Source organism: Homarus americanus, unplaced genomic scaffold (assembly GCF_018991925.1).
Source record: "Homarus americanus isolate GMGI-L3 unplaced genomic scaffold, GMGI_Hamer_2.0 scaffold32583, whole genome shotgun sequence".
In the NCBI taxonomy this organism is placed as follows: Eukaryota; Metazoa; Arthropoda; class Malacostraca; order Decapoda; family Nephropidae; genus Homarus; species Homarus americanus.
The window spans coordinates 20,379,751-20,394,912 of record NW_024713129.1 but is presented as its reverse complement, the minus strand read 5'-3'; the positions used below and the strand labels follow the sequence as shown (position 1 = coordinate 20,394,912).

Genomic DNA, 15,162 nt, shown 5'->3' with positions numbered 1-15,162 from the left:
GTACGACACTTTACACTGAAACGCGGGTAGTTTCAACAAAAATATTGTATAATTCCATTCAAGTATTTATTCAAGTCAATTAGGAGGGAATATAATTGTAATACAACAGTTTTTTAACTAAACCATTCGAAAAGCGATTATGGTAACATCTTTTGAATGAAAGAAAGCGAAAGTCATTGTTTTCGTCACGATTTTATCCCACTTTCCACTGTAATACGTATGTAATTTCAGCAAAAATATTACATTTCCGTGAATGTATTCTATCAAGCACAGTATGAATAGAATATCATTGTAATATAACAGAATTTTAACCGAAAACTATTAAAAAAACGAGTAACATCTCAAGAACAGAAGCTTAGGTAAAGTCTTTTGTTTTCGTCATGTATTTTATCCTATTTTACATTGAAATACATCACGTTTCAGCAAACTACTATTTATTTCCGAGAATATATTCATTCAGGCGCAGTTTAGGTAAAATATACGTGTGATGTAATAGTTTTTTAACTGAAAACGATTCGAAAAACACTTACCCTTTAGTCCTGTTCAAGGAGAGGACTGGGAGAAGCTGTTTGGCACTGCAGACGATGACAAGGAAAATGATTTTGATGGATTTTAATGAAAATATTCAGAAATATGGTATCGTAGTATTTATTCAAGTCAATTAGGATAGAATATTATCGTAATACAACAGTTTTTAAACTGAAAACCATTCGAAAAGCGATTACGGTAACATCTTTTGAACGAAAGAAAGCAAGTCATTGTTTTCGTCACGATTTTATCCCACTTTCCACTGTAATACGTACATCATTTCAGCAAAAATATTACATTTCCGTGAATGCATTATATCAAGCACAGTATGAATAGAATACCATTGTAATATAACAATATTTTAACCAAAAACTATTTAAAAACGAGTAACTTCTCTTGAACATCGGAAGGTTAGGTAAAATCTTTTGTTTTCGTCATGTATTTTATCCTATTTTACATTAAAATATATCACGTTTCAGCAAAACTACTATTTATTTCCGAGAATATATTCATTCAGGCACAGTTAAGGTAAAATATACATGTGATGTAACAGTTTTTTAACTGAAAACGATTCAAAAAACACGTGTACCGTCTAGCTCATACTCAACAGCTGGTGGCGCGTCATGTGTCGTTGTAAACAATGGGAGGTTGAAGTAGATTACCGGGTATTATGTTAAGTGTGAAATATCGAAAAGGTTTTTATTACCGGTATTTTTTGTAGATCAATGAGAACTGTGATACCGTATATGATATGATAAGTTAGCCTGTGCTAAGAACTTCAACATACACTACTGAAAGCACGTTGTAAGGTAATTTAGCCTATTGTAAGTTGGTGAGCTTCATTTGCTGAAGGAACTGCACAACTTTTCAATTACTAATTGGTACATATTTTACGTTTCCATTGTTTACTGGCAGTAAATGGTAAATATTTTTCATGTCTGAAGCTAAAAGTTGCTCCTCGCCCTTCCCATCATGCACGGGTTCAACCTAACAAAACTATTACGCATGTATAGGACGACCCCCAATTTTTTGCCTAAAAATTTGGTCTTAAAAGCTCGAACTATACACGAGTATATACAGTATTTAAACTACTCGTAAGCATAAAACTTGAAACATTTTTTCGTGTTGCTTCTTGCTTACACCATTATTCAGAATTAGAGTGAAAAACCACATTGCATATTAAGTGAGCAAAGCATGGATCCAAATGGTCACTAGCCATTCTGGAGAAACAATTGAATGTGTGGGCATACTGTACAGATTTGAGATTTTCTGGAATTTGAATTTTGGATTGTAGATCATGCATAGTAGTAGTTGAGCGGATTAAGAAGTCCAAGAAGAATGCAAAACTAATTAAGAGGATTGAAAAAAAAAAATATTATACCACTACCTGTTATTTACAAAACTCATAATGGATATAAGAAAAGTTTACAAAAAAGAGAGAATGAGAAAAGACAAAGGAGGTGCAAGTAAAGTGGGGGGTTAGCTGTAATGGTTTAATCGTAAGTGAGGCTGTTGAACCTGTCTGAGAAGAAATGAATTCAGAATGTTGGGGTAATGCACAGAAAAAGAAGCAATGGCAAGTAAAAGAGAACCATGAAGAAAAACCTTGCCAAAAGAGTGTATCCGTAGAAAAGACATAGTGGAGGAGATAGGAATGCAGAGGAGTGTAGTGATATCTCCATTAGCCGGAACAATTGGTGCAGAGCACTTCTGGGAATGAGAGATTTCCGGGAAACGAGATGACTCTCAAAGCTGGAAAAAATCCCTCATCCCTGGAATTTTCCAAGTACTGCACTGGAAAAATTTTCTCTGAATTTTCTGGAAAATGTGCCCCCTGGAAATTTTTTTCCGAGGCTTTGTGAACGATTTTCTGAGAAAATGTCAATTCTGGCTATCGGAGATTTCCGGATTTGAGGGATTCTGGCTAATAGAAATATTACTGTGTGGAAGAGTTAAGTTTTGATTTTTTAGGAAATTGAAAATGGTGTAAATTGTGAGTGGTGAAGTGGATAAAAAGAGGCTTGCCAAGCTGTTATGACCTGTAAGAATGATGCAGATGATGAAAAATAAGATGTACAATGTACCCTGGGTAGACAGTGATCACTTAAATAATGGGAGGGACCGAAGGAATGGTATATTAAGGAGAGAATGGGGGAGGGGATTAGGGGAATAGAGAGTGTGAACAAGGTATGTACTGATAAGGCAGCCTGGTCTCTTCTGTTGTGACCTTTCTCCTTTCCAACTGACCTGTACAGTGCATGATGCATCAGACATAATTTTTCCTATCTTGTCTCTAAAGCACTGTCATGGTCAAATATTATGAGGCAGTAATTATCAAAAACTTAAGATCAAAGGTAATCCTAGGACTTGATGGTAAGGGAAGGTTGGGAGCTTAATGTGTGTTTTCAACTTGAAGACTGGGACAATTATTTTACTCTAACTAATCATAGAGCTTATGGGAAGTACCACCTCTCTCTTGGCTAGGTGACTTGGGATTATGAAAAATTAACTGACAGAGTGTAAGCCAGAAATGGTTGTACCCAGGCAATTCAGACACCCGTTCTCTTTTCTGAGTTTTGTGGCATAATTCAGTAGGAATTAAATCCAAGACAACATAATCACTAACAATATGTCAGACCGATAACTTTTGATCTGGTGTGTGTGCTGATTAGTCCTGCAAACAAGTTTTTTATCTCCAGGGAACACTTGTAGCACAAAATTCCATCCATTTTAGGCCAAGATTATGGTAGAAAGTGGGGATGTTTGGGTTACATACTATAACATCCAGGTTGAGTAATTAGGGGATGTTTAAGCGCACTGAACTTCATAATTTGAAATTTTTTATTATGCCCAGCTACAGGTTCTATCAGGGAAGGGGATTTGTGGACGAATCAGATTTCATGATTGGCTATTATAAGTTCAGAATTATTGTTTTAATAAGTAAAAGGAATTGTACTGTTTCCTTATTTTTCAAGAAAATACTTTATTTGCCTTTCCTTCAGCCTGAGTATTACCATCTATTGGCCGAGAAGATTTACAAAATTCAGAAAGAGCTGGAGGAGAAACGCCTACAGAGGAAACAGACGACTCCGCGGGATGGAGCTCCTGGACCCCCAGGCCCTCCTGGTCCTCCTGGTCCCTCTCCAGGAGTTGTGCCCTCAGGACCAATTGTTGCCCCTGGTCAGATCCTCACCCCTACAACTTCAGGAGCTACAGCCATGGGTAAGTTAGTTGACAGTCCCTGCTCAGCATTTACTTGTTTGTTTACTTGTTTATTGCAGGATGGCTGGCATTGAATAAATTATGCATTATTTTTTAAATACTTAATACTTCAAAATGTAATATCTTGCAATGTTTTACTTTTCTATTGTATTTCAGTTAAAATGTTAATTTCACTCATTGAAATACAAATACAATAGTTTTCTTCATAGTTCTTTTGATATACTGTACAGTGTACTTTTGTTTTAACGGAATCCGATGTATCGAAGTCTCGATTTAGTGGAAGGATTTTTTTCCGATATTTTTCACTCAATTTAGTGAACTAGTTCGCTAAATCAAGATTAATTCCGTTAATACGCTCACACCTACAGAGACACCTCAGACATGATATGTACATAGAAACATCATTTGTGGATTACCTTAAACTAGGGGGGGTTCAGTGTTTGTTTTCAAATTTTTCTATAATTTCAAAACTTTTTTCTAATTGATAGCTGCCTTTTTTTGGCTTTCTCCCCCTCACCACTTCCTTTCTGAGACTTCTGAGAGACTTTGGACATGATTTCTAAGCACAGTAATTATTTGACCTAGATGTAGACCGAGAGGTAGCAGTGAACAATGGTGGCAGGACACAGATCGAGCAGATGAAAACAAACCCAAAGCGGCACATTTGGTGTTTAATTTAACGGAATCAAGCTTGATTTAGTATTTAAGTAGTGGCATACTTTCCCTTTCTGTCAACCAACTTTCTTTCAACATTTTGAGTGGTCCTCTTGACTTTGTGTCTAAATATATATTGAAAAGGGAAATATCCCAAAGACTCCTGTTTACTCTTGCAGAAGGCAAAAGAGCATTAAGTAAACACCTTCACCCCACTCTTTATCCTCTTCTGTACAATATTTCTTAAACATTCCCTTGAGAGTTTGATGGAACCCCTCTAAAACACCTTGTGATTCAGGGTGGTAGGCTGTGGCAAGATACTGTTTCACTTTTAGCTCATTCATCACCTGTTGAAACAGACCGGATGTGAAATTGGATCCCTGATCAGATTGAATGCTACGAGGAATTCCGTACTTGGTGAAAACTTAATGAGATCTTTAACATTGATCTTTGCAGAAAGGTTTCTCAAAAGAGCAGTTTCAGGATATTGGGTTGATGCACATATAATAGTTAAAAGATGATGCACACATAATAGTTAAAAGGTATTGACTTCCAGTTTTTGTCTTGGGGAGAGGCCCGGCACAGTCGATAATTATGTGACTAAAAGGTTCATGAACAACAGGAATTGGTTTCAGGGGTGCAGGGGGAATAACATTATTAGGTTAACCCACCATCTGACAACTGACATTTGCAACAGAAATTTGACATGTCCTTTCTCATCCCAGGCCAGAAGAAATGCCTCATTAGCTATTTTGTCTCATTTATACCTAAATGACCTCCAGGAAAATCATGTGCAGTACTGAGTACATTATGCCTACATAAAGTAGGAATCACTGGTGAACTCGGGTACTTTTGTCATCTGCAGAAGTATCAATGGGCCTATACTTCTTCATGAGTAGATAATTATTTAAATAACATGGTCCACCCGGTGCCTCATTTTCATCAACAGCAAGACTGAGACAGTGAACAAGTTCTTTATCTTCCTGTTGAGCTTTTATGAGATTGTCTTGTGTTAGGGTAATATTCTGAATTTCTCTATCATTGGAAGGGTCATAAACCTTGAGCAATTTACTAATACCCAATCCACAGTTATCTGAATCACTGACACAGCTCACGTCAACATTAGGGAATTCATGTACTGTAGTCTGGACAATCATGCTTCATGTCACCTCACAACTGGGAAAAAGGTTAGGGTAATCCTTCTCTAGTTGTTCAGTAGGGCTTACGAGTGATGGAATTAAACGAACTATAGGGTTGGGCACAACAAGTTTTCCTGCAACATCATTGCCAAGCAACTGTCACATACTGATTAACCAGATCTGACTAAAAAATACCCTGAAGGACGACATGTTCACCAGTATAAGCATCCTGAATGAACAGTATTGACCCGCTTTCCATTATACTGTGTAACGCACCAGCATCCCTCAAAATTTGGACAGGGTAACTAACATCAATGGAGTTATCACTTGAAACTGATCCTTTAAATAGAAAAGGTTCAAACATTTGAGTACAGATTGTGATAATTTATACAGTGTGGTTGCAGTTGCGAAGCTTCATGACATCACTGGTGTATAATGCATCTCCATTTGTCCTGATTTGTTCGCTGATCAGTTGTCTGAGTATAGATGTAGCCAAATTGAGCCATCATGTATCAATTTTGAGACAATGGTTTAGTAGTGCTGTTAATGTGTGTGCTGTGTATGTGTCTTGGCCTGTCACCTCACCTACTGCCTTGCCACCTGACCACCTGACTCCCACCTTGTTTGCACAGCTCAGAGTTACATTGATTTATTACTGTACAGTAGAACATCGATATAACACAAGATACGTTCCAAGAGAGGTCGCTTTAAACCGAATTCGTACTAAATCGAAGTGTTGTTTCAATGGAATAATTCAGTTTGGTACTTGAGAGAAACACAAAATACTAAAAAGACTGAGAGTCTACCCAGATGCACCTCCGCTCATCTCCTAGAATAAACAAAACATTGTTTTTTTTGTAGTATTATGTTAAAACAAACACTCGTAAATCAACACAGCTAAAACTATGTGACGTGAAATGGTCTGTTTACTAGTGATCAGCTAGTAAACATGTACATTTAAAGAAGTATTTATATTTGCACAGTAATTATAAATAGACCCAGGGCAGAAAAATCCAGCGTTACCCAAGCGGTTGGTCTTTCCACCCATGCACCATCCATGTGAGGATGCGGCTAAACATGGTGCAGTCTTTCGTAACGCCAGGAACCTTTGTCCTCAGGCGCAGAGCAGAGGGGTTTAGAGTGATTTTCTCACCATTTTCTCAGATTTCCCAGTACAGGTGCTCCTCTACTTACGAATGAGTTACGTTCCTGAGGCTTGTTTGTAAGTCCAACTTTACTCTTGTAGATACCAAACATATTGTAAAAAATGAAAAGATTATGGATATTTAGTACAGTTATACCCTTTAATACAGCCTTAAAACCTGGCTCACTCTTCTCCTAGGTAATGTTTGTTCTATCTGGAATTTTCTTCACAATAATCCAGTCTCATCCACATTAAACACCTGTTCTGGCAGGTAACCCCCCTCAGTGATGATGTTTGTATCTGAAAGTTTGTGAGTTGAATGTTCTTAAGTAGAGCAGCACCTGTAATTGGTTTATATCATTATTTATCATTTTTATACATTTACTACAATCGCCAAAAGTTGAAGTAGGTTTCACTGTATCACGTGTCTGAGGTGTCTCCGTGAGCGTATTAGAAGAATTATCTCGATTTAACCCCTACATCCCGGGCTAGGGTGCTGCTGGTTGTACTTCCAACGCGGGGTAAATCATCTTTTCCAAAAATAATTTTCAACCTTTTTAAATGATAAAACAAAAAAAAAAGTAAAAAAAATTATACACACCCAGTCCTCACTTAACGTTGTCCCAAACAATGTTGTTTAGTTTTAACGTTGCTACTCTTAAGATACCCATGATTCTGACAACGTTGTTTTACGACCCGACCGATTCGTTATATAAAGTTGTCACCCAACACGGACTACTTTGTATGGCGTGCCACCCTCTCTTATCTTGGTGCGCTATGTCTCTCCCGCGGAGCATCACAGCGTCCCCAAGCATTTTCTCCCCAGTCTTTGTTAAACTTCCACAGCGTACGTGTGTGCTTTAGTGTTTTTGCTATAAATACTGTACTGTAACCCTTCGAAATGGCTCCCAAGCATCCATCAAGTGTTAGTGATGCTAGCCAAGGGGGAACCCCGCCGGGTCTCAGTGACTCACCACCCTCCTCCTCTCCACTACCCACCACACACTCGCTCCACCTTTTCCCATCAGTGAGTACAATGCAAAATGATGGTATTATCTTATTAATTAAACATTAATTTAGTTTATTTATCTTTTTGGATGTTTAGTATATATTTTCTATAAAAATTACATTGAATTTGTGTATGTAATAAACTTTATGGGGCAAAGGGAGACTGGGGAATGTAACTAGCGTATTTTATCTGTTTATGGGGAAAATTGATTCCGTTTACGTTGATTTTGTTGATGTTGTATTTTATTTGAACGTAACCACGACGTTAAGCGAGGACTGGGTGTATTGACCCTCTAGAAACTTCCCTGGGGCCACAGTGGCGAGGGAAAGGGGACAGCTTGTTTGACAGCAAGTGCTCGTGGTCACGTACACACTTAGCAGCCATTTTCTGCTTGCTTTTGTGTCCGGGATGGCCAATAATGCATATATTTACTGATCATAATACTTATTTCTTATAAATAATTCATTTAGAATTTATTTTATTTGCATTGTTTTTCAGAAAAAGTGCTCAGCGACACACGCAGTCTGTCGCCAGGCTGTCTGGATGTCTTTGTGTTTGGGAGAGCAAGTAAGGCATAGAAATAATTATCGGAATAATAATTCCACAAATAAATACATTATAACATAATCATAGCATTATTTTCCAGTAATACTACACAACAATACAACTACACTACTTTTAGCAATATTGTATTACTTTGATACAACATGAGGGATGCCACTCCATGGCGACAAGCTAGTGCGTACGAACCATACTGAGCCCACCCACACTACCCTGCGTGTAGTGTGACCACCAAATAGTCATTCTGGAACCTTATAATCCGCGCTGGGCATTCAAACAATGGCGCGAAAAGGCGCGCGTTCCGGAACGTCAACCGGGGCACCCTAGATGAACGTTCCGGAACGTCAACCAGGGCATAGGGGTTAACGAACTAAATCACTTGATTGGGCCGAAAAAAAAAGCTTCTTGCTAAAGCAAGAGTTTGTTATATCGGTTCCATTAAATCGAGAGTATACTGTAGCTTGCTAAATCGAGCGGAAACAACGGAAGTTCGATTTAGTGGAAATTTCTATTTAATGGAAAGGGGTGGCTTGAATTGAGTTCCTTAAATCGAGAAAATATTGTACAGTATATTGCACTAATTTTTCTTTCTTTCTTTTTGCAGGAATGGTAGCCCGTCCCACAGGTCCCCGACCAACACACCCATCAGGGAATCTGATCACTACCAATCATCCCATGGCTAACAACCAAGTATCTCAGCCTACTTCAATCTGCCAATCTAGTAATCAGATGGTAATAGGTCCTCCTATTAGTGGGCCTATCACCACCACCACCGCTAGTAGTAACAACACCATCGTTAATTCTTCAGGTCAATTCCCAGGCACTGTTTCCCATGTGGATATGATGCCTGGGCCTAGACCCAGTATTCCTCCTCCACCTTATAGCACTCCTAATGATACATCTGTCATGAACCAGATGTCTAACCGTACCTCTCCAGCCATACCTGTGTCTTCAGTTGCAGCAACTTTGGGTATTCCTATGAGCTTGGCTTCTCAGTCTTCTACTCCAAGCTCTATGGCTAATACCTCAACCAGTGAAAATACCTTCCCGCCTACTTCGCAGCCTAATTTGATAACCACAAATGCTAACAGTGAGAATACAGTTGTACCTACGTCCATTCATACTAAAGATAATGCAATGGGCAATCAATCTACTCCAGCAGAAATGACAGATGATAAATCCGATATTAAACCATGTAAAATTCAGGTAAAAACTGAACCTCCAGAAATTAAAAGTGAACCAGAAGAACCAGATGGGAAAGAGATTAAAATTGAACCTAAAGCAGAACCTATGGAAGTTACTACTGCCCCAGAAGAAGGTAATGTAAAACAAGAACCATTTATAAAGGAAGAGCCTAAGAGTCCAGCGGCTCGTACTCCAAGTGAATCTAGTAACTCTAATGATGGAGCCAACAAAGGAATCAATAGCAAGGGTGATAAACCAGCCATTAGTGGAATAACGCCCAGAAGACCTGCACCACCACCACCCAAGCCGGCTCCCATTGTTTCTGCAGCTTCCACCAAAGATCGGGCCCCTTTGTTCAAACCCGACGAGTTACGGCAACATCTGGTTCCCACGTTAGAAAAATTATATCGTCAGGATCCTGAATCTATTCCTTTCCGTCAGCCTGTTGACCCACAGGCTCTTGGGATACCAGATTATTTCGATATTATTAAGAAACCTATGGATTTATCTACTATCAAGCGGAAGTTAGACACGGGACAGTACATCGACCCCTGGGATTACGTGGATGACGTTTGGCTGATGTTTGACAATGCGTGGATCTACAATAGGAAAACCTCACGTGTCTACAGATATTGCACAAAGGTAAGTTTTGGTGTATAGTAAATGTACTTTATACTCTAAGCACTTTAAGCCAAAAATTGACGATAGTACAATTAGGTTTCTGTAATCTTCTCCAAGGTGCAGGTGCTGAATAATGAAAATGAGAGAGATGGGAATGATGAAGAAGGGTTTAAAAATACACTTCAAAGAGATTATATGCACTTGCAGAGTGAATGTTGTATTAAAAATGGAAGAAGATGCATGAAAGGGCATATAGAAATAAGGAGAACCAAGCAGAGTAAGAAATGTTGAGTCAATGGAATATACCAAGGAATGCTTAAAACTTCAAATTTAAGATGAGTTTTGTTAGGAAGTACACCGTAAGACATTTTCATTAATATTTCCTTCAAAAAAATTTCTAATTCATGCAAGCTTGCAAAATTCATCATGAATTGTTGAGGCGACATTAATATCATAAATACCATCTCTTATAATCCCCATAGTTGGTTTATATTTACGTTCACTGTTCAGAGACCTTCCCCTAACAGTTTGCCTTGAACCTATTATCACTTACATCTGTATTATCTACCCTTATCGTAAGACAATATACCTTGTTAAAAGCCTTATACATTCTGGTCACATATTGGATCAATAAAACAGTACAAAGTCTCATTGCAGCTGATGAATTGTTCCAAAAAATTAAATATAAATAATAACAACTTGCCAATTTGCTTTCACGGGTGTGCTATGGGTTTTCTAGAGGTGTTCCATTTGATTTACTTATGAATGAATTTTATCTCAACAGCTTGCAGAAGTATTTGAAGCAGAGATAGATCCGGTCATGCAGCAGTTGGGGTACTGTTGTGGTCGCAAATATACCTTCAACCCCCAGGTGCTGTGTTGCTATGGTAAACAGCTCTGCACTATTCCTCGTGATGCCAAATACTTCAGCTACCAGAATAGGTATGTTTATAGATTTTATGTTGCTGGATATGTTATATAATTCTTCCTGGGGGGAGTAATTGCATGTCAAAACTAACAGACCTACTCATGTAAACCAAGGAGGTTTCCTTCCCCTCTTGTCTCTTTGTTTTCCATCCTTAGTTAAAATGCAGATTCATTCTTTTGTGATTTTTACAAATACTCATCACATTTTTCTTTATTACATGGAAACTATACAGTCTCTGCCATTCCCTGATATCCTTTTTTTTTTATGTCACTGTTAGATAGGATGATGACTCAAATTGCATCACCCAAAATGCTTAGATTTCCTTTCTTTTATTTTAATTTATTTTTTTTTCATTTGCCATTTACAGGTAAAATTATGTAATTTTTTCCTTTTTTATTGAGTTATAAGATAAACTATCTGACTAAGTGATAAAAGAAGAAAACAGTTCAAATGATATGGGATGGCTGAAAATGAGTATGGAAAGATAATATCTTATGTGCCAGTTTGAGCGTTCAGGGTCATGGGAGACATCTCTCTTCTAGCGGTCCGTGTAGTGGCACAATTGGTGTCTTCAGCCGATGAAAGGTTTAAGCTTACTCAACCAGTTTCACCTTCTCCATTATAATAAAAATTTTCTATTATGGTAGTTTGTTTTATATTATTTTATTAATAATTTTTGACGATACATTGAAGTTATAGAGCTTAACATTTAGAACAGGTGGCTTGTACAGAAAGTTTGATTGTAATAAATACTGTACAGGAAATGACTTTTTGTTTTATTTTCAGATATACATACTGTTATAGATGTTTTAATGACATCCAGGGAGACAGCATAACATTAGGAGATGACCCATCTCAACCAGCACTGTGAGTATTTGGAAACATTGTATTCTTACACTTTGAATATATATACATACCATAAGGCCATTGTTCACTGAACCTAATTTTCCATACATTTTGCTGTGTGTCAGGATGTCCACAAAGTAGCCTCTTTAAATAAGGTATTATTGCCTTACCCATCCCTTAAGGGACAAGAAGATGTAGCTACTTGTTTTTAGGGCACTTAAGAGATATATTAGCCAAGTTTACCATAGATGATGATCTTGTTAAGGTAAGGAAATTTTGCTCTTACATTTATTGATTTGTAAGGTTTACTTTTGACTACCCTAGCCAGTTATATGCTGGTGTGCCAGAAGGTGGCTGGCTTTTGCACTATAATTTGTTACCATAGCACAGTACAATACAGTACAGTACAATTGAGTACTCACAAACATGTAACTCGATGCAGATTTTATTTTAGCCTTCAAATGCAAGGTCCATTGTTTCTGGATGAACTGGCTCAATGAACTGGATAACCAAAAGGGGTTGATTTTATGGTTTCAACATTTGTAAAACTTTCTTGGAGTGTGTCAACAAGCACAGGTAGGTTGGGTAGGTTAATGAATATATTTTTAAGAGGGGGTAAACTTCGAAATCCCCCTGTAACTTGCTGAATCTTAGGTACACCCAAACGATGATGTTACTAAGTAAAGAAAGGAAATACTGTATTTTGATAGGTAGCTCCAGACCTCTTAGGGACATAGATTTGTTATATGTGTAGAAAATGTGCTCATTGGAGAAACAAGCAGTTAGACTTGTAACCATATGGTCTGGTATAACTTACAGTGTTATGCTTATTTTGATATTTATATCAATTATACTGCTGATTGTTAACCTTTATAGTGTTAAATGTTGTAAGGCTTTGGAAGATTTAGAAATGTACAGTACTAAGTGCTTATTTGCAAATAAATTCTACAATACTGTACTGTACTTAGTTGCAGATTAATGTTTCTTGATTTTGAAGAGGTGAGTTGTTTTAGACTGTAACTTTATCTCAAAGCTTGAGAATTGTGGCCCATTCTCATAAGAGAATTAGACTACAGGGGGTAGTTTTTTTTTTTTTTTTTTTTTGGTTAGGGAGTAGAGTGGTAAGAACTTCTGCCTCTCAAGAAGAATGGAACTGTGTTAATCCCAGTTTGGTAGACTTTCTCATTCTAGAATTTTAGGACAGATTCTCCCTGGGCTAATGGAGAGATTCAGGCACTTAGAGGATTTCAAATAAAGAATAATCAATAAGTCCTTTGGGACTTAGTGGAAGACATAATGGTTGAACATGTTATTTATTGATCAAACTTAGTGTTTTTGGAATCCCTAAGTGGAGGAATGTATCCATTTTTAATTAGAATGACACCACTCTGCATTGTGTGGTTAAATTTCCAGGTAGTAATGTGATATAATTCCTTTCTTTTGGAGTGAATTGGTTCGGGGATATTTAGGAAATTGTATGGATCCCTGTTTGAAGTTATCCATAAGAAAGGAGATACTCCATCATCTACCTATGTAATTGTTTGGTTCATAGTTCATCCAGAGATACAGCTTAAAGAGATACAGGGGTGAGTATGAGTATTCTTGGTAGAGCAGGATTTTTTGTGAATAAGACAAAGTCTACAGGTAGTTTTACATCTACTGTAGTTGTTTTAGATTGCTAGTTTTGCTGTGTAACAGTGTTTCTTTTTCTGGGGCACTCTTTCACATTAGAGATATTTCAAGGTGAAGTGAAAGCATTAATTTATTTAGAGCTTAAATCCTTCTTGAGATTAGTGATATTTAGCCTCAACCAATCTATAAAGGTTGCATGTAGAGATGCTGTTGTTGTGGAAACTATTTCACTTTGAGATCTTAAGAGCTATATAAAGCAGTTTTTGTCTATGGTCAGATGGGTGACCCTTAAAGTGATCTTTAGTGTGGATGGATGCTTTTGATCAACAACAAAGTTAAAGAAAGTGAACTCCAGCATTACAAACCTCCCAGTTCACCTGAGGAGGCTTTGATTCACTTTATAATTTGACATGAGTAGTGATGGAACTGGGTACTGAACATTGTTGGAGGAAGAGGAAAGCGTATGATCAAGTATGGGAGACAACCCTACAGATAATTATGAATGGATTGTCAAAGGTTTTGAAACTTAACTATATTTCAATACCCATTCTAGGTACACAGCATTTACCAATTTGTACCTCCATTTCTATCTCGAGGTATGAAGAAAAATCCATTATGGGATCTCTCTCTCTCTCTCTCTCTCTCTAGGAGAGAGAGAGAGACATTCATTCATTTATGTTAACAAGTGAAAAACCCTTTTCTTAAATACTGTATGTTGCTTTTTTGGAGTGATTCCTATAGTGGATATGTATGCATTTTAAAAATTGACAAGGCTTATGGCTCAGATGAAATTCCCCCATTTGTACTAAAAGAAAAGAAATCCTCTTCTGCTCAAACTTTTAATGCTATCTCATTGCACTTCAGAGTTCTCCTCTAAATGGAAAGCTGCTAACAATTCACCCAACCCCAAAGAAAGGTGAAAAATCCAACCCTCTAAATTATTGCTCGGTTTCCTTCACCTCAACATTAAGCAAAGACTTGAAATATAAATTAATACTGCAAACAGATGTCATTCCCCACACATTCAGTCCACCAATCAGATTTTAATGTAAGCCATGTGTGCTCCTAGTTGGAATACTACCATCATTTGTGGGCTGGGTATAGTGTTGGGGTATTTCATCTTCATTCAGGTAAGAAAAAAAAAGCACTATAATAATGACCTTACCAGAAAATTTCCTGCATTCTACATTCCCAGTGATGTCTCAATGCTTTCCCTATTGTCTAGTTGCTTCTATAGTCAGTGTTCAGGTGGGTTTCACTCATGATTGCCACAGCCAAACACTTATAAATTTACAGGGGGCATATGGGAGGGCCTAAGATTTTTCTTTTGAAATCTCATTTGCTCATATATACCCAATTGATTCAAATGTGCTTGCTTCAGATATGATGGGTGATCATAAAGATTTTTCAAACTGGATATTGATGAAAAGGCAAATCATACTCTTGTTTTTCAATGTAGTCTCCCCTTATTTCAGTACACTCATTGTGTCCCTCTTATAGAAGTCTTGGGACTGCTGTACAGGTGCTGTAATCTCCTTTGGCTCTTCATCCTGAAAGTGGATCTTCAGGTTTAAAAACATAATAATTGATTAGGGCCAGATCTGGGGTGTTGGGAGGATGGTTGAGCTGCTTGAAATCACAGTTGTAAATAGACATTTGTGGACTTGGTGTGCAATTGTGAAGCATGAATACA

The 15,162-nt window shown here is 37.5% G+C and overlaps 1 protein-coding gene across 4 annotated transcripts in view; it reads left to right on the top strand.

Annotated features, from left to right (window-relative positions):
- The window catches only part of LOC121869092 (histone acetyltransferase p300-like), a 116,557-nt gene that overhangs the window by 74,512 nt on the left and 26,883 nt on the right, over window positions 1–15,162 (top strand). For 3 of the 4 annotated variants that reach the window (XM_042370282.1, XM_042370260.1, XM_042370250.1), the window contains exons 7-11: window positions 3,531–3,750; window positions 8,195–8,263; window positions 8,862–10,084; window positions 10,848–11,005; window positions 11,778–11,858. In XM_042370282.1, the coding sequence (XP_042226216.1) occupies window positions 3,531–3,750; window positions 8,195–8,263; window positions 8,862–10,084; window positions 10,848–11,005; window positions 11,778–11,858 (1,751 nt within the window). The remainder of the gene's footprint in view (window positions 1–3,530; window positions 3,751–8,194; window positions 8,264–8,861; window positions 10,085–10,847; window positions 11,006–11,777; window positions 11,859–15,162) is intronic. The other variant, XM_042370271.1, reaches the window with a different exon arrangement.